The sequence below is a fragment of the Orcinus orca genome, chromosome 14 (assembly GCF_937001465.1).
Source record: "Orcinus orca chromosome 14, mOrcOrc1.1, whole genome shotgun sequence".
NCBI classification, from domain to species: domain Eukaryota; kingdom Metazoa; phylum Chordata; class Mammalia; order Artiodactyla; family Delphinidae; genus Orcinus; species Orcinus orca.
This window is the reverse complement of record NC_064572.1, coordinates 17147761-17169188: the sequence shown is the minus strand read 5'-3', so window position 1 is coordinate 17169188 and position 21428 is coordinate 17147761. Positions and strand designations below refer to the sequence as shown.

Here is a 21428-nt window from a genome sequence, read left to right as displayed (position 1 = left end):
TAACCACTGGACAGCCAGGGAAGTCCCTACAATGTTCGGAATGAGGCTACCAAGGTTGCTGCCGTGGAGGAGGGGCGGGGCGGGGCAGGCAGCCTCAGTGGAGGGTGTTTTCTGGATGTACAGGCCCACCCAGAGGGTAAGCACCACATGCAAGTTCACGCTAAAGGGAAGGTGTGCCCTAACTGCTGCATGTGCCCTTGGGGCCCACTCTTACTACATCTTTTCCAGGGCCACGGAGATAAGGATTTCTTAGGCACTTTCTAGAACCACCCTAAATACCACCATCCAAATATCCTACATGTTAACATTTTCGAAGGAGGAGAGGAAACCATTTGCTCCTCTGCCTGGGAAAATGCTCTATTTATAGTGGGGGAAATTATGCTTTCCCTTTGAATTTTCTCTTATGCGTTAAGTATTTGTCCAAGACCTGTTCTCAGACATTATATTCAAACTACATTTCCACCCAAATAAGCTGGCCTCATGCCATCCTTTGTGGAGGTTGGTGGAGAACGTGCTTTTTCAGAAAAATAAACCACACACACACACACACACACACACTCCCCTAATGGAAGTTCTCTGCTCTTGAAAAAGGGGTTTTTAGTATTTTAGTATAAGCTTTTTTCAACATGGTTTCTAAACATTCAGAGGCAAAGGCTGTAGCAAATAACTGACCCTAGAAATTACGTTTATTTCCTGTCCCTGTGGTCCAGATTGAAGGAGGAAACTGAGAACAGATGCAGGTGCTGAGGGCGGGAGCTGTGGCACCGCGGGCCTGGGGCAGCCCCTGGGTGATGTGGGCACGTGACTGTGTGTGCACATGTGCACCCAGGACGGGACACAGGTCCTCAGCACCCAATGCACAAGGCAACCACAAATCAAATTTATGCTGGTAACGACTCAAGTTTCCCTATTGACCCACCTGCTCCTTGCCAGGTTTTTGAGGAGGAGCTCATACCATTCCTACACAGCCCGACAGGAAGACATAAACAGAAGCATTCAGTATTTTAAGTTTCACAGTGGTTCGGGTCAAAATTTTTCCTCTAATGGACCTTCGGTCATGTCTATGCATTTTACATTCTCTCCCACAACTGTCCAACTCCAGCTTCAAGAAATAAGCAGTCAGCAAATTGCTAGAGAATACCTGAACTCGACACTGGCTGCTGCTCTATTTTAGGAAGGAAACCTAAAGGAAGGAATTCCTTGAATGGCAGGATGAGCTGAGTTTTAACAATGACTATAAATGTGGCTGTTCGTTTACATATTATGCAAGACAAGTCAACAGTATCACCAAGAACCTCCTAGTCCTTCAATCGGTATCACTTCCCCAGTGGTCACCACAACAGATTCCCTTGTGACACCTTACTCCTTACACTGAAACTTCAAAATCAGAAACCTGATGTTTCCAACCAGGAAGTTAAAAAGAGAAAAGAAGTTTACACATTTTAAGATACACGATTTTATTTACATAACTGAGATTATTTTCTTAGTCACCTTGATTACAAAAGCAAATTAACATGGTATGGTTTAATAACCTTTCATAAATAGATTTAACAAATTTTAATAATGGACAGATTGCTACTTAATACTCAGTAATGCTTAATAGTTAGTCATCTCTGCGTATATGCATATGAAAACTGTCTGATAGGGCTAATAAGTATGAGTACCTTCATAATTTAGGAATAGACAATTAGATTATGAGTCAAGGGTTAATTCCCCATCACTGGGTCAGCCAGTTAGACCTGGAGTTCTCACCCTGCCGAGGACAACCTGCTGCACCCACTCACACTGAGTAGGCATTCTTAATAACTTGAGAAAGTTTATCCCCACTTCTGCACTTAACAAGATTATCATTAAGCACAGCTGAAACCCCAAAGTTTACCACAACTAGATATTTGTAAAAGAACATATCACACAGCGTGTCTGAACAACGGCCCAAACTAAAGCCGCAATGCATCTGCAGTAAGTGTTTCTCCAGCGCTCTTCCTGGGTGTGTGCACTCACATGGGCATGCGCGCATGTGCGCGCGCGCGCACACACACACACACACACACACACACACACGGCTCCTCCACATACTCATCCAAGCCTTCCTGGCCACAAAAATGCCATAATTTTACTGCTTTCGTGAAATGGTTATAAAATCCAGTATTTGAATGAGACGACATTAAGTCCTTTCACAGTGGTTTAAGTATGAAGCCCAGGCAGTGTTTTGGTAACTGACCCTCTCCTGCAAAGTGACAGCGCTGGGACAGAAAGAAAAGCTGCCGGGACTTCCTGAAAGCCACCCCGGCAGGATGGGAGGAGTGTTGAGTGTCTGTGACCACAAACAAGCAGTGAAGAATGACAAGAAGCTTACGAGTCACGGTCAGAACCTAAAAAACAAAAATGTCTTCCCATAGCAGCATTATGTTACAAACACAGGAAGAGTGGACACATGTACCTTTTCACACAAGCTCTATAAGAGCCAAAACACTGTCTTTTCCATCAGAATCATAATCAGAGGTGTCACTGTCGATGCTACTTCTAACCTAACTAGCTGAACTGTCCCTTTGAAACTGGGCACAAGTTCCACCCCACTAATGTGTGAGATGAGCCTCTGCCACTTTTCAGCGCTGGACGGGGGGATGCTGAAGGCTGTGGGGTGCAGGGATTCACCGCAAGTCTCTGCGGTCAGCAGTCCTTGGACATGAGGCCACTCCACTCAACGGCCCCACTCCTCCACACACTTCTCGTCAGGGGGTTAGTGATTACTCAGCGATGGGAACAACTGTGTCCTGGGAGCCCTCTCCCCTCACACCACCTACCTACACAGCAAATGCGGCATCATGTCTCTCCACTGTGCTAAATCTAAGAATCATTTTAATCATGATAAAAATCAAATGTCTCCCTAAGAAAAGGTTCCATGATTTAAAAAAAAAAAAAACATTCTCAGGATCTCGAAGGCTGAGCCGAGGCCTGTCCCGAGGTCCCCTCTCCCTCTCCAGCCCTGGCTGGGCTTTGACAACCCTATGAGGCCTGGCCGGGCTCTCATTCTGAACAAGGACAGGTCGTCTGGGCCAGTTTTTTTTTCCTGCTGCCTTTTTGGTGTGTGTGCTTCATGTTTAAATCGTGTGGCCCCGTTTGGCGGCAACCGGAAAAATCAAACAGTTCGGAGAGTGCGTGAGGGACCCACACGTGTGAGCACGGAGTATGTGGCGCTCACTGCTGAACCCAGACCAGCGCTGGGTGCTGCCGTGGACTGAAGAGGAAGGGACACCTACATGCTGGACTCAGAACACTGGTCCAGAGCGCTAGGTCTGCTGGGAGGGAAAATCACCAGCCCGTGTGAAATGTGCAAGGAGGGGCCAGCAGACTTCCTGTTCTCGGTATGTTTCCTCCCCTGTGAGTCCATTACCTTTCACAAAGAACTGTTAACTATCAAACGTGTCCATTAATTGTGCCGCGGAGGGTGAAACCATCCAGTTAGCATATACACTATCATTTGCATATCTTGGACACCCAGTGTTGGTGCCATCGGCTCTCGTGAGTGGTACAGGACTCTCTTCAGGCCAGTTCGGGTCTGACATGCCTAAAAATGAAAACAGATCATTTGTTCTGCACTGAAGAACCCAAACTCCACGTGCAGACAGTAAGGCCTTGGCAAAACTCCCTTTGAGGTTCAAACCAAACTTCTGGTTTCTGGGCCAACTGCCTGCAGAGTTTCGTGCTCCAGGTTTCCAAAACATGGGTAACATCTGGGCGGAAACATCACGTGCTCTCTGGTAACTGCAGTTTACCAGAAACTACCAATTTGGACTTTTATAAGCTTCAGACTCTCAAATCTGATAAATACTTGTTGACCTGTTTAACTCTTTTTCTAAGGCAGCATAAGGCATCAGCACCTTGCTGTACTACATGGCTTACTGCAGCAGGAAACTTTCTATAAAAAGTTCTCTAACGTAAAGGAGCCTACTTGTCTTCCATCCCAGCCTACCACGGAGGAGAATCTTCCAAACCAAGGGTGCACGCAGGCGAGCCCCACAGCGTCGACAGGACAAATGGCAAGTAGCACTAGCCAGTAAGGAATCAGTGACCCAGGAGGCATGCAAAAGGAACAATCTCGGCAGAAAAATGCCTGAAACTCCCAAGATTTCAAAACAATCCATGATGAAGTTAGGAAAGAGGAAAAAATTTCAAGTACTGAATCGAAGACAAAAGAAGGAGTTTTGGCAAGAACCATATTTACTGTCCATTGCAAGACCACAGCACCACAGACTACGTTCTTTCAAAAAGCATTTTGCTCCAGCTTTTTGGACTGACTTCATAAGTGACAACTGTCATGACAGTTTGTAACGCAAAGGATGTGAAAACAGCAGTCTGCGTGTGTCCTCCCATTCCCCTCCCCCCGCCATTGTGGTCTCCAGCACCAGGTGGCCTCCAAGAGCTGCCTTCCACCCAGGCAGGGTCTGGGGGAGCGGCCACTGGCTGTGCTCTTAGTGCAGGCAGAGTGGTGCTGGCTCCTCCTTTCTAAATTAAATGCCTCCCCGGATCAGGTAAATTTATCCCAGTAGTTAAATTAGAAGTACTATGACTTGATACCCACCCAGGAAATGACTTAGTCATCATTTTCTCAATATCCCCTGAGAGTTCTGCCCTGCTCTCTTTCTTCTCTATCGTCCTAAGTTGCTGGGCAGTGTGGTAATTACGCATATTTTCACATCCTTTTAAAAAAACATAATAGTAAAAATGCCTGAATGTAAACGGATGCAAAGTCAGACATTTACAAACAAAAAGGTTCAGAGCAGACTTTGGCTTCATTCAGACCAGAAACACTCTTAAAAAGCATTACAGAGAGTAAGGACAGTGCAGAGAGGAACAACGTGGCTAGAATCTAGTAAATGCATGTGAAATTCTACCATAGAGTTTGTTTTCAATCCACGTGGAGGGGAGGGTTCGAGGGAGGGGAGCGTTATTACAGTCCACCAGGGGCATCTCCTCCTCCGACAGGCCGTCGTCGTACAGCAGGGAATCAGATGGGGTGGACGCGGCCAGGTCCAAGTAGTCCTGGAAGGGAGAGAGGGCTGGTCACCCCGGCGCAGGCCACTACTGGACACGCCCGCCACTCCCTGCCCAAGAGCAGAAGCCCCGGCAGAGTCCCACCCCATGCCTACTGGCCTCTTGTGAGACCGGAGCCCCTCGCCAGGGTGCCAGCACTGAGCTCCTCCAGCCCCTGCCTCGCCTGGCCCTGCTCCGTGGTCCTCATCGCTCCCCCTTCGAAAATCACCTCCTTGGGGGCACAAATGTGCTCCCTCACTGTCCTCGTTCTCTCTCTGCAGCACTGGGGCACCAGGCCCAGCACTGGAGAATCAGCCTGTTTACAAAACCCAAGGCTCTGAGAGAGCTCGCTGCAGTCCCATGACTCATTGCAGGAATGCCAAGAAGCACTCTCCCGCTTCCCTCCAAGCATCTCGAACATCATGTCAGGACTCAGAAATCTGAGGCACTGATGTGGGTTTTGCAGAGGACACTGCTATAGATAGGCTTCAGCTCCCAAGCGTGACGATTCTTGAATACCTGCTATTTCCACTTCCCTGGTTAAACGTGTAAAGAATGGTTCCAGCGTTTTGCTGGCTGGTTCTTGGCACTGTTCTAGGAAGGCCATCTCTTGGCATCAGCTATCGCCTTTGTTTGGGACAACCCTGCACTCACAGGGTTCATCCAAATGGTACACTGATGCTCTGATGCTGAGTTTTATTACAAGTGGCCGAGTCCATGCATCTTGCTCTGAAGAAATAACTTTTAGTAAATGTGTCAATGGAAGGACAAAACCACGATGGCAAGGTCTGTGCCTGTTTTGTTTACTTGCGTGCCCAGCATCTAACACAGAACATGGGAGTCGGCAATTGCTTAATCAAGGTTAGTGGAAACTTTGTTGACTTCCTCAGTCACCTGGAGTTGTAAATTTGGAGGCACACGGATATGACTGTTTGGCCCACACAGAGGTTTTGGAAATTTAAATGAGTTGCTATTAAAAACTGGGAAACAGGGCTTTCCTGGTGGCGCAGTGGTTGAGAGTCCGCCTGCCGATGCAGGGGACATGGGTTCGTGTCCCGGCCTGGGAAGATCCCACATGCCGCAGAGCGGCTGAGCCTGTGAGCCATGGCCACTGAGCCTGCGCGTCCGGAGCCTGTGCTCCTCAACGGGAGAGGCCACAACAGTGAGAGGCCCGCATACCGCAAACAAACAAAAAAACAAAAAAACTGGGAAACAAAATAAATATCCCTTAAAATTCAGAAGACCCGGCATGCCGGCACTCATGTTCATACAGGTTACAAGTGTCCACAGTGAGGGGCCTTTCAGGGGCAGCTGGTGGGCTCCTGTCTGTCACAGTCTCTGCTGGTCTCTAGTCACTTCCCACCCCCAGCCGGGCCCCTGACAGCATATGAATTTAGGACACAGTCATTTCAACTCTACTTCCTCATGTTCTGTTATTGAAAATGATTCTGTTTGGCTTTGGAATATTTTCCTTCCTAAGGAAGGAAATTTTCCTTCCTAAGGGTCAAGGTAAAAATCTTGGTTTCTTCCTGATTTAAAAGAAGCCCAAAAGGCCTGGATTAAGGACAAGGGTTCAGTCGCTGGCTCCCCCTGGGGGCAGCACGACCAACTCCCTCCAGGCAGCCTCGCTCTGCGTTCCGCGCTGGGAACTCCACTGACCGGAGGGCGGGAGGCCCGCGGGAAGCTGGCACCAGGAATCGTCTCGGGGTACTCACTCTGCTCTTAACCATCATCTTATCCAGGTCTTTGCTGATGTCAGCGAACACTGGCCTCTTGTCTGGCTCCTCCTTCCAGCACTGCAGCATCAGACTGTACCTGATGGGACACACAGGTGGGCGGTGACGATCCAGCAAGGACTGCCCGGTCATAGCCACCGAACTCAGTACAGTGCCCTGGGCCCCGCGGGCTCTGTTCCTGAACCTCAAAGCTGTTTTTGTGTCACTGACATCCTTCTCTGAGGTGGGTCAGAGTTTGAAGGGTCAGCAGGGGCTCACAGCGTCTGGCGCTACGATGGCTAAGGCAGAAATGCTGGTCGTTAAAACTCTTATGAAGGACGAACCGGGTATGAACACAAACACCTGCTAATCACACTCTGACTCGTACCTTCCTCCCTCCCCTGGGGCCCTGGCCTGGTTGCAGGGCTTCCAGAGCTACTGTGTGGGTGTGTGCTGGGCCCCTGCCTGCCAGCCCAGGCCGTCCAGGGAGGTGGCACCTACTCACCCTTGCGCTCCCCCATCTAGCCTCGAGCCAAGCACGTGGCAGGCGCATGACAGACTTCATAGAATGAATGGACCAGTGTCTCTGTGCCTGCAGATGACCCCTTCTCATGTGTTCTCAACCTGTCCTCTGAGAATCGTCTGATGGAACCACCATCAGATGAGAAGATTCCGGTGCCCTAGGGCTAAAGTCCAGGCTTCCCCTGCCCACTCCTTGCCTGCCTTTGTGCCGCCACTTGTGTACTCCCCTATATGTGCCCTTGGGGCCATTCTGAATTACCCACCCCTCTCCAAGCATCCTGGGACAGGTCTCTGGCTTCTGGCTCAAGCTGATCCCTCGGTCTGAAGCACCCTCTCATCCTTCCACCACCTTTCCCCAGGTCCTGCTCCCCCCCCGACCCCTGTAAGTCCCTCCAGGAGGCCGACCCAGCCCCCAGTGGAGTCAAGGGTCCCCAGCATCTGCCGTCACACCCAAGGGTGGTTCTCTGACTTCTGCCCCGTCATGCCCTGCCTGTCACTACCCGCCACCGAGCTCGCCCTGGGCTGGCACCCAGGGCTGCCCAGGAGCGGGAAGGAATGAGTGCATGTGTCTCATCCCCAGCAAAGTCCAGTGTGTCTGTGTCTGAGGAAGGCTGGGCCAGAGCAAAGCCTGCTCACATCTCCTCGCTGCAGTTGTCTGGCCTCTCCATCCGGTAGCCTGTCTTCAGAAGGTTGAAGAGCCGCTCTGGAGGAATCCCAGGGTAGGGGTTGCCCCCCAGGGTCACAATCTCCCACAGCAGGACACCGAAGGACCACCTGCAGGGAACAAGAGGACCAGTGAGTGGTTGCACTGGGTCTGCAGTGCCCTCTGCGCACCAGACACTCATCCCCCCAGCAGCGTCAGACCCCAAGTCCCCAGTACAGAGAGTGGCCCAAGTGCTCACAGCTTCAGCCTGTGCTGACCTAACAGATGGGGTGGGGAATAGAGGTGGGGATGAGCCATCTGCCTGCCCTGCCCCCACCCCTGCCAAGCCGCTGCCCAAGCTCAGCCCCCTCACCCGAAAGGGCACACGGCTGGCCCCTGAGGTGATGCTCTGAAGCATCAGAGATGGCACAGGGCAGCCAAGCAAGCACGTCAAAACGTAGGCGGGACCTAGGCCACAGGGCAGAGGGCTCCCTGCACAGTTCCTTCACCTTTTCTTGTGCTTGCAAATTTTAGTTAGATCTTAGAAGAAAAAAAAGCACTGCTATAGAAAACATACTTAACTGTGAGAGAAAATTTACTGTGAAGTGGGGACAAAATCATATCACAAAACAGTATTATCACACGAGCCCACTTACAGTAACAAAAAGCATATACCTGCACGCCACAGAAAACTCCAGGCCATGCCTGCAAGGGCCAGCAGTAGTTACTTAGGGGTGGTGGGATCCTAGTGGCTTTTAGTCTCTTCATTTTGCTTTCCCCTGCATTTCTAATTTTCTTACGGTCAACTTTGTAATCAGAACACAGTTGTTAAAACTGTCTAAGAACTGCCTTTTCACAGCCCACATTATTCAAAATATGCAAGCCTGTTCAGAGCAGAACACTTGGAAGCAAGTCTGTTGTATTTTTGAAAACTATCAAAAATGTAATTGGGGGCTTTCCTGGTGGTGCAGTGGTTGAGAGTCCACCTGCCGATGCAGGGGACACGGGTTCGTGCCCCGGTCCGGGAAGATCCCACATGCCGCGGAGCGGCTGGGCCCGTGAGCCACGGCCGCTGAGCCTGCGTGTCCGGAGCCTGTGCTCCGCAACGGCAGAGGCCGCAACAGTGAGAGGCCCGCGTACAGCAAAAAAAAACCCCAAAAAAACCAAAATGTAATTGGACCTGGAAGACTGAGTTTTGGTCCCCAACTTGGAGTAGTTTGGGGCACCTGCCTAGAAACTCACTCAAGACCACACCTGCCTATGGGCGGGGACCAGTCCCCAGGGACCTGCTTGAGCCCAGCCTGTGCTCAGGCCCACAGGAGGGGGACTGTTTGGCTGAGCCTGTGTGTCAGAGACACCCAGAGAGGAGAGGGGAGGGGAGAGGGAGGGAGGCGAGGGGGTCTGCAGCTATGGCTCACACCCTTACACTCCACCCTTACGCTCTGAAAGAAGCAGCTTTCAGAATTACTGCCTGGGCCCTCACCAATTGCTGAGGGAATACACAAAGCCCCGGCAGCTTGGAGGGTTTACTGTGGATGGTTGGCATGAGCTGACAGGCGCTCAGGGCCAGCACTGTTCCCCAGTGGAGGTGCTGAGACAGGCGGCATGGCCCCATACACATGTAACCTCCCCCGCTCCCGGGAAGGCAACACCCACTCACACGTCACTCTGGGTGGTGTAGATGTGATCGAAGAGGGACTCAATGGCCATCCACTTGACTGGGATCCGACCCTGAAGAGGGTGTGAAAGCAAGGCATTAACGTAGCTCTGACATCCTGGGAACTGGCGGCGGGTGGGGGGAAGGGGGGCCACGTCCCAGGCTCTTCCAGCTCTGAGGGGATGCTGAGTAATGACACCAGAGTGTTCCTGGGTACAGGATTGGCACCTCGCAGGGGCCGGAGCCCCAGCCTGGCCCTCCCAGGCTTGGTTGAGACATCAGAGGGAGTCAGCTGGCCTGCCCACATCTACACAACGTGTGCCTGTCACGCACCACAGCCCTGTTGAGAAGAAACCCAAGAAGTTGATATTGAGCACAAGCCAGGTCCCCCTATGGCCGCTTCCCTGGCTGCTGCCGCCCAGTGGGTAGGCCAGGAATACCATGCAGCGACGTCTCCCTTGATTTCTGAGGGTGAACGAGTTTGGGAAACTGACATCCAGCATTTTCCATCTTGGGGACTTCGGATGCAAACAAACACACTAAAGGCTCTTCTGAGAAGCTCTGAGGGAAGAAATCAGTGTGTGTGCCTTCGGGCTGGTTTTTACCTCTTATTTTATCCCAGGAACCTTTCAGCATCCTCTGAAAGAGTGCCCCCTACCACAGAGGTGCTGGGGTCAGACCTAACAAATCCTTTCTAATGCAACTCGAGAAATAGCTTTTCAGTACAAATAGGTCAGCCTTAAGGCAGAAATCATTTTTTTTTTAAAAGGCATGCATTAGACGTCAATGCAACGTTTACTATAATTCTTTTTTAAAAAAGTATTCTTGGGCTTTCCTGGTGGTGCAGTGGTTAGGAATCCGCCTCCCAATGCAGGGGACATTGAGCCTGGCCTGGGAAGATCCCACATGCCGCAGTGCAATGAAGCCTGTGCGCCACAACTACTGAGCCTGCGCTCTAGAGCCCGCGAGCCACAGCTACTGAGCCCACGCACCTAGAGCCCATGCTCCGCAAAAAGAGAAGCCACCGCAATGAGAAGCCCACGGGCCGCGATGAAGAGTAGTCCCCACTCGCCGCAAACAGAGAAAGCCCGCACACAGCAACGAAAACCCAGCGCAGCCAAAAATAAAAATTACATAAATTAAAAAAAATTGTCTTTAGGATTTATATCCTTAATGAAGTATGACTGTTTCGGGGGGGTGTGTTCCTAACAACGCTGCCTACAGCCTGTGCTCTTGGGGGACGTGCTTGGCCACATTGTGCTTCTTGCTTCATGACACGGGGCCTTCCTGAGGACCTATGTGTCAACAGGAAAGCTCTGTCCACTGCCCTCCACAGGGCAGGGTGCAGCCCCTCTCCACTTCCCCTTCAGCACTTCTGAGATGTGCTGTCACAACAGACACCCCAGAAGAAATTAAACATAACCCTCACAGCCCCTGGCAACACCAGGTCTTCTCCTGACCCTCAGAGCAAAGCTGAGGTGTATGCCGTCACTTTTTGTGTTTTTCTTTTTGAGCAGCTTATGTTCTGAATGCCAGGCTAGCTGTGTGTCTTGAAGGTACCCGTGAGCTGGCCCTGTCCAGTCTGTCACAGGGAGGCTGCAGGAGAGGGGCTGAGAGGGCAACAGAACTAGAGGGTCAAGACCAATGCCACAGAGAACTGGACCGCGCCAGGGAACCAGATTTCCCGAGAAGGGGCCCTGACCACCTATTTCAGTGACTCGGAAAAAGCTTCTGAAATCCCTACATTGCGACTCCAGACCCTGTCTCCAGGGCCTCCTGGTGCATCTTCCAAACTCTCTTAGGCAGGGGTTCCCAGGCCCTCGTCCCAGGAGAATCCCCACCTGTAAAGCGATTCATTCCCTTCTGCAAGGAATGAATAGCAAGCTTGGGTTTATTTCATTTCTCTCCTCTAAGCAAAGGACTAAAGGAAACAGTGACCTTCGCCCTGTAGAATCAAGAGGAACAACTGCAGAGAAGAAGGTTGTTATTTCTGCAGTGTCAGGTGACCTTCAAAAAGGATAGTGATCAAAAGCGAGAGAAGCTGCAGGGTCCCCACTTCCCAGCGGGCAGCTCTGCAAGACCACGTGTGGCCCAGAGGAAGAGAAGAAACAGACTTGGGGCTGAGTCCTGAGCTGGGTCTCTGGGGACCCAGGACTGGGGAAGGGTTTAGGGATGAGGGCTGCAAATTTATACTCTAAAAACCTGCTTTATCTTCTCCAGATAAAAATCTTGCCCCTGCCCTGTGGATACCCTGACGGTTGCCCACACCCAGCCTGGGAGCCCCAGGACCCGGTACCTTGCTCCTCTTCACGTAGGAATCCTCTTCATAAACATCTCGGGACAGACCAAAATCCGAGATCTTCATCCTGCGCCCCTCGGCTACTAGGACGTTTCTGGCTGCCAAGTCCCGATGGACGAGCTGCAAGGGAGACAACGGCAGGGACCCCTGACACCCGGGCCCATGGCAGGCGGAGGGGAGGGCAGGGCTGGGACGGCACACACCTTCATCTCGGCCAGGTACTGCATCCCCCGCGAGATCTGCCAGGCGAAGGAGATGAGGTCGCCCATGGTCAGGGCCCGCTCCTCCGGGTTGTCCAGGTAGCTGGAGTTGCGGCTGTCTCTGCTGCCCACGTAGCCGGGTCCCGCCTTGCGGCTCTCTCGGAGGAAGCCCCGCAGGGAGCCGTACTTGGCATACTCCACAATGAGGAGCAGCGGCCCTGGGGGCAGAGGGGGCTGTGGGCTGGCTGCCTGCAGTGCCCCGGGCAGGTGAAGTCAGGCCAGCTCTGGGCAACTGCTTCCCAGAGCACGGGCCAGGTCGCAGGGCCCCTGGGCAGGCTCTGCACCCGGGCAGACAGACCCAGCCCTGCTCTGGGGGGCAAGTGCCTGAGTTCTGGCAGCCTGAGGACTTAAGCCCCAGCTCACTCTCACATCACTGGCTCTCCGCCTTGCGAGGGCCATGCCAAAGCCAGCTGCCTGGGTGGTCGAGCGTGACCTCTTCCCTGGGTGCCCCAGGCAGGCGGTCACTACATGCAGGACTGTCCTGGGAGGCACTCTCTGCTGCTAGAATGTCAGGCCTTTCTGCATCCTCGGTCCTGCCACAGCATGGCCTGGGGATGGCTGACAGAGGCAGGGTCTGGATCTGCCCGTGGCCACCTGCTCCCTGCTCCTGTCTGCTCTCAGCAGCTCTGGGCTGCAGTCCTGCCCGAGGCCCAGCCCTGAGTTCTGCTGGCTCTGACCAGTGTCCCTGCTGCCCTCTCCCTGTCAGCCCCGTCTCCCTCACACCCCAAACACACACACACACACACACACACACACACACACGCACACACGCACACACACAGTGGGAGGTCCCTTGGGTGGTACAGCAGGTTTGGAAAACCAGCAGAGCAGGATGCTTTTGGAGGGCTGGGGTTGGGGTCACCCGGAGCTTATGGCATGTCTGGTTCCCCGTGCCCAGGAGGCAGTGCTCGTTTCTGGAGCTCCCTGCCTTGGGGGCTCTGCCTGGAGCAGGGTGCTGACAACCAGGATGTCCCCAGAGACCTCATGGCAGCCCTGGCAGGCCCAGGAAACACACTGCGGGGAAGGCCTCACACAAGCACTCCTGCTGCACCCCTTCCGGCCCTCTCACTGACACGCACGCTCCAGGCAGGAGCCAGAGACCCTGCTTCCGGGAGGAGAGAGAACAGGCGCCCAAGGAGGAAAGGATGGGGAAGGGGAAGGAGGCAGAATGGAGCGGCCCAGAGCCCCCTGGCCTGCGCCTGGCGGCTGCTCGTCCCTGGCTGGCCTTACCGTCCTGGCTGCAGGCCCCGTATAGCTTGATGACTTGCGGGTGGCTGACCTGCGTCAGGAGGTTGAACTCTGACAGCAGGTCCCGCAGCTCGCTCGCCGAGGCGTTCTCTGAAATGCACGTAAACACAGCAGGTTGCAAAGCAGTCCCTTCTGTTAGCCCCTTCTACAGCCCTGCTGGGTCACGGCACCCACAGCGGGGGCGGGGGCGGTCTGCACAGACCCATTATCCCCTTCAGAGACATCCTACCCAGGTTCAGACGAGGCCTGCAAGGGTCCCACTGCTTGGAGCTACTCTCAGCCCATGGGAGGGTCAACAGCAGCCTCGTGTGCCTCCGGGGAGTAAGAACCCGAGAAGCACACTTCCACACGAGCGGATCTTTCCATGGAAAGCCTCCCAGGGCTGGGCTGTACGCACAAATGGCATTATTTCCCTGCAATCACCACGTCTCAAAGACAGTGGTGCACAGAGACCCCCTCGTTAACCCTTCTGGGAAGGTAAAGGGACTCCCTGTTGTCCCCAAACACCTGCTGACCAAGCGCTCAACAGTGGCGGGTGAGGCCCTGCAGAAAGGTGAAGACCGCCAGACATCACAGAAGCCCTCCAGCCACGCTGAGCACGCGTGTCCCAAGGGTGGACAGAGCATGCTCGGGCTCCCACCAGAAGCTTGGGTGTGGAGGTATTCTGAGACAAAAGCTGTGGCTACACAGTTCTCCTGGGTCAGTGGCCCCACAGCCCAGTGCCCAGCTGTGTCACCTCCTCTGGGTGCAGACTTGTCTGGAGATGAGAAGACAGCTGGGAGAGGGGGCACTGGGACTCTCTGGACCACATGTAGGTGACCCAGGGCCAGTCTCACTGTGCCCCTTAGGGCCTGGGATCTCATGGGCAAGGGGCGACCCCAGTCTGAGGGCCTGGGCAAGTATCCAGAAGCACTCTGCACTGCACAGCCCCCCGACTGCTGAACCCACGTGTGCAGCAGTCGACTGTGTCCACTGCACGGCCGCTGGGCCCTCAGTCGGTCCACCTGGGCCAGAGCCCGGCTGTGCCCAGTCTCTGCTGAGAAACTCCAGTGAGGATGCCTAGCTTGCGGCAAGCCTGGGGCAGGGCAGACCCGCTGAGGACCAGTGGGGATTGGGCAAGGCAGGGCCCTAGGGGGCAGGGACTGGTCCTTACAGGTGGTCTCTTCACCAGGACTCTGGTGGATGCTTGGCTGAGAGAAATGAATGCAGCAGACTGGGTTGGGGAGAGCTGTCAGTCCAAAACCCAAAGGGCTTTTAATTTAAACTCGGATCTTTACCCAACACTGGTACAGAAGTAGCACCACTCCAGAACCTTCCAAGGGAGGAACATCCTCACCCTGCTTCTCCAGGGACCACGCCAGCCCACATCATCCGTGGTGGGGATCCCCAGACTGCAGCCACTCAGGAAGAGCAACGGGGGGGCCTCTTCAGGAGGCAGCAGGCCAGCTGCCAGAACCCTGGCTGTCGCGTGGCTTCACCCATCCCTTGGGGCGCCCGCAGGTGTGCGTGGCAGAACCATCATTGTGTACTGCCTGGACAGATACCTTTCAGCATCTTTACAGCCACAGTCGTGTACCCCGCTTTGCCTTTCAGCCGGAAGGCCGTTGCCTTGACCACTTTTCCAAATTCTCCTTCTCCCAGAGTTTTTCCAAGAACCAAGTTCTTCCGAGGGAATTCCCACTTTGGATCCTCCTAGGTTGGGTGTGAAGGAAGGGAGACAAGAAGAGAGGGAAGAAAGATGGTGAGAAAAGAAAGAAGGCAAGACCTGGTGGACAAGCTCCAGTGTGCAGACAGCTGACCGTCACCTGAACCAGCCCGTGACAGTCACCATGTACAAGGGCAGGACCCCACAGTCAGGCCCCGAGGTGCCGTGACATGATGTGTCTCCCGCACAGGAAGGCAGGTGTTGCCACAAACCAGCCTGGACTCCGTCATGTCCGTACCCTTGCTGGCCCCTGTCTACTGAAGATGCCCTGTGCCACCCAGGCCCATGTCCTTGTCTGTCCAATGAGGGATTCGGGGCTTACTCAGCACCCACAGGTGCTCACAGGGGAGCATGGCCTCTGCCCTGGGAGTCAGGCCCAAGCCGCTCAGCACCGTCTCCGCTTTGGACACCAGGCCACAAGGCACTGACTGGCCAGCAGCCCAGATCTTCAGGTGCCCTTTCCAGAGACCCCCCAGGACTCCCAAGAGAACCGAACTGGCACCAGTGGCCCAAGTTGCCTACCAGCCAGCCCAGGACCCCTGGCTAATGGTGGGAGTGTCAAGGACACCTTCCCTGTGTGGCAGCCCCCGGAAAGGTGCCACTATGTTCCTCGGGAACCTCCACCCCAACGCGTGGAAAAGCCTGCTCCTCCCATAGGCCCAGTCATTACCCTGAACCTGCACCCCCCTGCCTCCCCACCGAAGTCCCATCCACATACCATGCCCACTCAAGACCGCACCAGGGCAGCTTCCCAGACCCCCAGCCTGGCTCATGTACTTGAATTCTGGGGATGCTGAATCCAGTCTGGAACCTGCCTTCCTGTGCCAGCACTGGGCATCCTTTACCCCAAGCCTTGCTGCAATTGGGTGGCGAGTGGGTGTGGCTTCAGGTGCTGTTTACGCCGTGCCCTGCCAGGTTCGCCTAACACACGGAGATGACACCACTGGGGACGCAATGCCCCCCAGTGAACAGAGCCTTGTGTTCTGACATCTGGGAGCAAGGCAGTCTCCTCTCAGCACCATGGCCAGGGGCGCCTTCCAGCCAGTTCCCGGGCGTCCTGGTATCTCAGGTTCCCCAAGAACCCATTAGTCAGGGTCAGTGCTGACAACACGGTCACCACCGCCCTGGCGTCCACACTGCACTGGATAACAGTTTACTGCTCACAGAGACTGCGCTAAGGTGGATATCGCTGATTTGATCCTCTTAAAAATGTCAAAAACCATTCCCCCCACTTTACATGAGACAAAACAAAGGACAAAAGATTGCGTAGCACATCGAAGACCTCGGAGCTGGTCAGCGGGGCCCCCGGACCTTGGGCCCGGCTCTGAGTTGCTCTGGGCTCTGGGCTGGAGGCAACACGGGCCGAGGGTGGTTTTTGCGGAGGAGTTCCCCCTGCGCATGCACCTACCAGCACCACTCTCACCGTGCGCCTCAGCCCCAAACCGCCAGGGCGTTTAAAGGAATCAAACGGCTCGTCCCACACGCCTGCTGTGGAGGCTGAGATGCCGCTGGGGCTGGAGAACCCCACCTGCGGAGCGATGGGAACTAGGGAAGTCAGGAGGGAGGCCTCTGTGGCCACCACGTCGGGGAATAGCCCTCACGGCCCAGACCCTCACCGAGGGGCCAGCACCCCTTGGGTGGCACCTCCTATGAATCCTGGCTACCTCCTACCCTGGGCTGCGGACGGTGGCCCCCGGGTGTCGAGCTTCCTGCACACGGCGCAACACTCCCTACCCAGCCTCGTGGGGGGAACTTCTGTTCCCACGCACCCTCGGCTCTGGCCACCTCCCTCAGCCCCTCCCAGCACCCGGCTGCCAGCAACTTGGGTGCTCCCAGCAAGCACGCTGAAGGGCACGGCAGGCAGAGGAGTGGCCTGGCCAGGTCGGGGTGGTGTCTGATGCGCACACGCTGACCGCAGGCCCAGGCCCTGCCATGCAGGAGGGGCTCGGGAAGCCTGCTGGCTCTGGGTGGCACTCTTCATCGACCGGCCAGCCACAGGCCCTGGCCAGGCTCCCCCGCAGGTGCCCTAGAGGCCCCTCAGTGCCCCCTCCCTCGGGGCCAGAGACAGACTCCCCTCTCTGCTGCTGCCACCCTGACCAAGCCCCCGCCCGCCAGCCTCTCTTGCCTGGATGGAGACAGTGCCTCATCACGGGGCTCCCACCCCACAGACTCCCAACAGAGTGGCCTACGGAAATGAAGGCAGAACACGGGCCCCACCCCCAGGGGTCCCACCCTCTGAGAATAAAATCCACGGTCCTCCTCAGCGCCTCCCCCAAGCCTTCCTCCTCCCAGCGCTTGGGGCATCTGCAGGATAGCTCCCGGTCAGGTCCAGCAAGGCCCACCCTCCCCGTATCCTAACGGCCCAGATCTCAGTCCATATAAATCAGCACCCATCATTCTCCACCCTGCTCCACGCTCTCCGCCGCTCCCTGGAAGGCCGCTCAGCGAAGACAAGGGGCTGTTGGAATGCTCAGGGTGTCCTCCCGGTGGGTGAGAACGCATTAGCCCCAGGTGACCCGTCCCCTCCTCCCCTCCCAGCTGCCAGAGACCAGAGGCCCGGCGCCACCTGCAGGCCCCCTCCCCCCGGGGGCGGCTGCCTCCCCAGCCCCGAGGCCACACGGGGAACCTCACCGGGATCTTGAAGGTGTCCACAGAGACCTGGTTCTCCACGGAGTCCAGCGAGGGCCGGCGGGCACTGGATGAGGAGTAGCTGACCGGAAAGGCCTGGGCAGGCCGGCGGAAGGTCATCTCAGCTGAGGCGATGGGCGGCTTGTGGGCGTTCTTGTGGTAGCGGTGGATGCAGAAGGTGGACAGCAGCACGGACACGATGAAGGAGAAGAGCACGGCTGCCGCGATCACTGTGCGGCAAAGCTCGTCACACAGAGGGTCTGCGGGCAGCGGGGGTGGGCCGTGAGAGATGACACCCCGGGAGGGGGACCCCAAATACCCTCAGGAGCTGGTACAGAGCAGCTCTCCAGCCCGCCACGCCCAGGATAGCCGGGAAGTGTCTGCTGTGACCAGCTTTGAGCATCCTGGAGAGCCCTGCTGGTGTGAAGGTCTGAGAGTAATTGCCAACCCTCCAACAGAAGCGGCCCACAGGAGGAACTGTTCTGTACGTTCTTGCTGTTGGAGACTGTTACCACCCTTTTCCAGAAGGAATGAGAGTTTATAAGCAGCCTGCCTAAGGTCACACAACGGACGTCATGCACACCTGCACCCGCCCACCCTAGAATGCTGCACTGAAGCCAGAGGCCCAGGGGCACTGGTGGGGAGGTGCAGCTCTTCCCCTGTGTTCCTGATGTCTTTTGTATTTTCTTTATAGTCAGTATAAAGGAAGGAGGAAAGAAAACTGGCCCAGGACCTAGGGCTGTGCAATAACAACCCAAATACCAGAAGAGCATCCCTGGGCTCAGCACATCCGCATGTGCTCAGTGGGGCACCTGCTGTCCCAGAAGAAGCACCTAGAGGCTCTGGCTAGGAGGATGGGGACCCATTTGGCCAATGCCATGGGCCCAGCAAAGGCCCTGCACAGGGACAGTCCGAGCAGACACTGAGTTATCTGGTGAAAGAAATAATTTTCCAGTCCAACGCTTACCACAGACCTTTGGGCCAGGGAGTTCCCTGGTGATTCAGTGGTTAGGGATCTGTGCTTTCACTGCCAAGGGCACGGGTTCTATAATCCCTGGCTGGAAATGGAAGCAACCTAAGTGTCCATTGACAGATGAATGGATAAAGACAATGTGGCACCTATATACCATGGAATATTACTCAGCCATAAAAAGAAACGATATTGAGTTATTTGTAGTGAGGTGGACGGACCTAGAGTCTGTCATACAGAGTGAAGTTAAGTCAGAAAGAAAAAAACAAATACCGCATGCTAACATGCTAATCTAAAAAGCAAACAAAAAAAGGTTCTGAAGAACCTAGGGGCAGGAGAGGAATAAAGACACAGACTTAGAGAATGGACTTGAGGACATGAGGAGGGGGAAGGGTAAGCTGGGAAGAAGGGAGAGAGTGGCATGGACATATAAACACTACCAAATGTAACACAGATAGCTAGTGGGAAGCAGCCGCATAGCACAGGGAGATCAGCTTGGTGCTTTGTGACCACCTAGAGGGGTGGGATAGGGAGGGTGGGAGGGAGATGCAAGAGGGAGGGGATATGGGAATACATGTATAGGTGATTCACCTTGTTATAAAGCAGAAATTAACGCACCATTGTAAAGCAATTGTACTCCAATAAAGATGTTAAAAAAAAAAAATTCCCTGGCTGGGGAACTAAGATCCTGCAAGCTGCATGGCACGCCAAAAAAACCCCCAAAACCCCACCAAACTTCAGGCCAGAAGGCAGTCTTAGAGGCCCTGACCCAGCTACCAGTCTGCATTGATGGGGGAACCAAGACCCTGAGGGAAGGAAAAAGGTCTCCTGGGTTTCTGCGCCTTCCTGCAATTTCCTCCCTCGCTCCTCGGGGCTCAGGGAGGTGTGGGGATCCCTGCCCGCGTGGCCCCAGCCAGCTCACCTTGGCTGTCTTCCGGCTCGCAGAAACACTTCTTCTCCTCCGGGAAGCAGTTGCAGATACCGAAGCCGGCTTTAATCCCCCGGCGCTCCCCAGGCTCGTGCCCACCAATGATGCTGCCGCCCCCTGATGATGGACACAACTCACTCAGCAGCCCACTCAGCCTCGGGGGGACCTGACCAGCCAGACCACCCAGACAGGAGCGTGAGAGGCCCCTCCCCACCTGATGTCAGCACTCTCAGGCCCAGGGAGCGCGGTGAGCTCAGAAGTCTGTGTCACCCAGGCAGGAGTCTCAGCACGACAGGCCCCCAAACCAGTCCCCCTGGCCACAGCGGGCGCGAGGAGGAACCCACAGGCTGCCCAGGGCCCTTGCTGAGGTCCACACATGGTTACTTTTCAGAAGCAGAGCATGGGCAGCAGGGGCAGCCTGGAGCCAGCGGAATGGGGGACAGGGCGCTGCACCCCCGTGAGTCGGCCAGGACAACACTGGAGAGGGTGGGTCAGGCCAGCAGGCGCTAGTCTTGGGGGAGGAGAGCCCTTTGTTCAAATGAAATGTTAGAAAAAGGCTCAGCACAGGCAACCCAGGAAGTTGGCTGACCTGGCTGAAGTGCAGGTGGGAGTCCAAGCCCCTTCAGCGTGCTACCTACACCCCCTTCCCAGGCCCTGCCCTTGCTCAGGTGCACGCGCAGGCTCGGTGCTTACGGAGGCAGTCCTGGGGGCAGATGTTGGCGTCTCTGCTTTCCACGGCGTCACAGTGGCCATCGGGGCAGGTCTTGATGCTGGGGGAGCAGGTGGAGAAGTTCCTGGTGATCCCTGTGGCACACAGCAGGCAGTTACTACCACAAGGGAGCACCCGTCCTGGTCAGACTGCCAGAGCCGGGAGGGCCGCACCCCAGGGCCTCCCAGGCCAAGCCTGCACCGCCCCCCGCAAGGAGAAGCAAACTGAGGCCTGAGCCGAGAAAAACCACACGTGGAGCCCATCCCTGGGGAAAGCCTGGGGGCCCGGGGTGTACAGGGAAGCCCAGGCAGTGAGGGCTGGGCAGTCCCAGGGCTGTGCCCGGGCTCACATCAAGGAGGCCAGAAGAGACCAGACAAGGCTGGGACCCTCTCAAGGCGGTACCATGAGCGGGACCCTCACACCGGTGGGCGAGGCTTGGAGCCAGCAGTGGGCTAAGCCCAAGGATGTGCAGGCCCCTCCTGCTTGAGGCCACGCTCCCTGGGCTGGGATCTCCCAGGTAGAGCTTCTCTGAAGATTGTTTTGGATATTTTGAATTTTTTTTAAGGTTTGTGTTTTTATGAACTAAAGCCAACTATGAATGATGTGCACAGTGTAACCTACCTTATACTCATCCACCTTTTGGATCTTTGAAAAGGGTCTGTGAACTATGTGTCTAAAAGCAGTGGGTGAGGGCTTCCCTGGTGGCGCAGTGGTTAAGAATCCGCCTACCAGTGCAGGGGACACGGGTTCGAGCCCTGGTCCGGGAAGCTCCCACATGCCGCAGAACAACTAAGCCCGTGTGCCGTAACTACTGAGCCTGCACTCTAGAGCCCACGAGCCACAACTACTGAGCCCATGTGCCACAACTACTGATGCTTGTGTGCCTAGAGCCCGTGCTCTGCAACAAGAGAAGCCACCGCAGTGAGAAGCCCGCATACCACAACGAAGAGTAGCCCCTGCTCGCCACAACTAGAGAAAAGCCCGTGCACAGCAACGAAGACCCAATGCAGCCAAAAATAAATAAAATAAAATAAAATAAATTTATAAGAAATAAAAAAAAATAAAAGCAGAGGGGGAATGGGGGAAGGTTAGGGGGAGGGATAGTTAGGG

The 21428-nt window shown here is 55.0% G+C and overlaps 1 protein-coding gene across 2 annotated transcripts in view; it reads right to left on the bottom strand.

Annotated features, from left to right (window-relative positions):
• Window positions 1–1442: 1442 nt before the first annotated feature.
• Window positions 1443–21428, bottom strand: part of RET (ret proto-oncogene) — a 61080-nt gene continuing 41094 nt past the window's right edge. Inside the window, exons 9-20 of one of the 2 annotated variants that reach the window (XM_049696645.1) lie at window positions 20303–20413; window positions 19604–19726; window positions 17715–17971; window positions 14923–15070; window positions 13361–13468; window positions 12074–12288; window positions 11868–11990; window positions 9575–9645; window positions 7908–8045; window positions 6750–6849; window positions 4896–5043; window positions 1443–3568 (exon numbers count right to left, since the gene is read on the bottom strand). In XM_049696645.1, coding sequence (XP_049552602.1) covers window positions 3411–3568; window positions 4896–5043; window positions 6750–6849; window positions 7908–8045; window positions 9575–9645; window positions 11868–11990; window positions 12074–12288; window positions 13361–13468; window positions 14923–15070; window positions 17715–17971; window positions 19604–19726; window positions 20303–20413 — 1700 coding nt within the window. In that variant the 3' untranslated portion in view covers window positions 1443–3410. Of the gene's footprint in view, window positions 3569–4203; window positions 5044–6749; window positions 6850–7907; window positions 8046–9574; window positions 9646–11867; window positions 11991–12073; window positions 12289–13360; window positions 13469–14922; window positions 15071–17714; window positions 17972–19603; window positions 19727–20302; window positions 20414–21428 lie in introns of those variants that run through there. The other variant, XM_004283823.3, reaches the window with a different exon arrangement.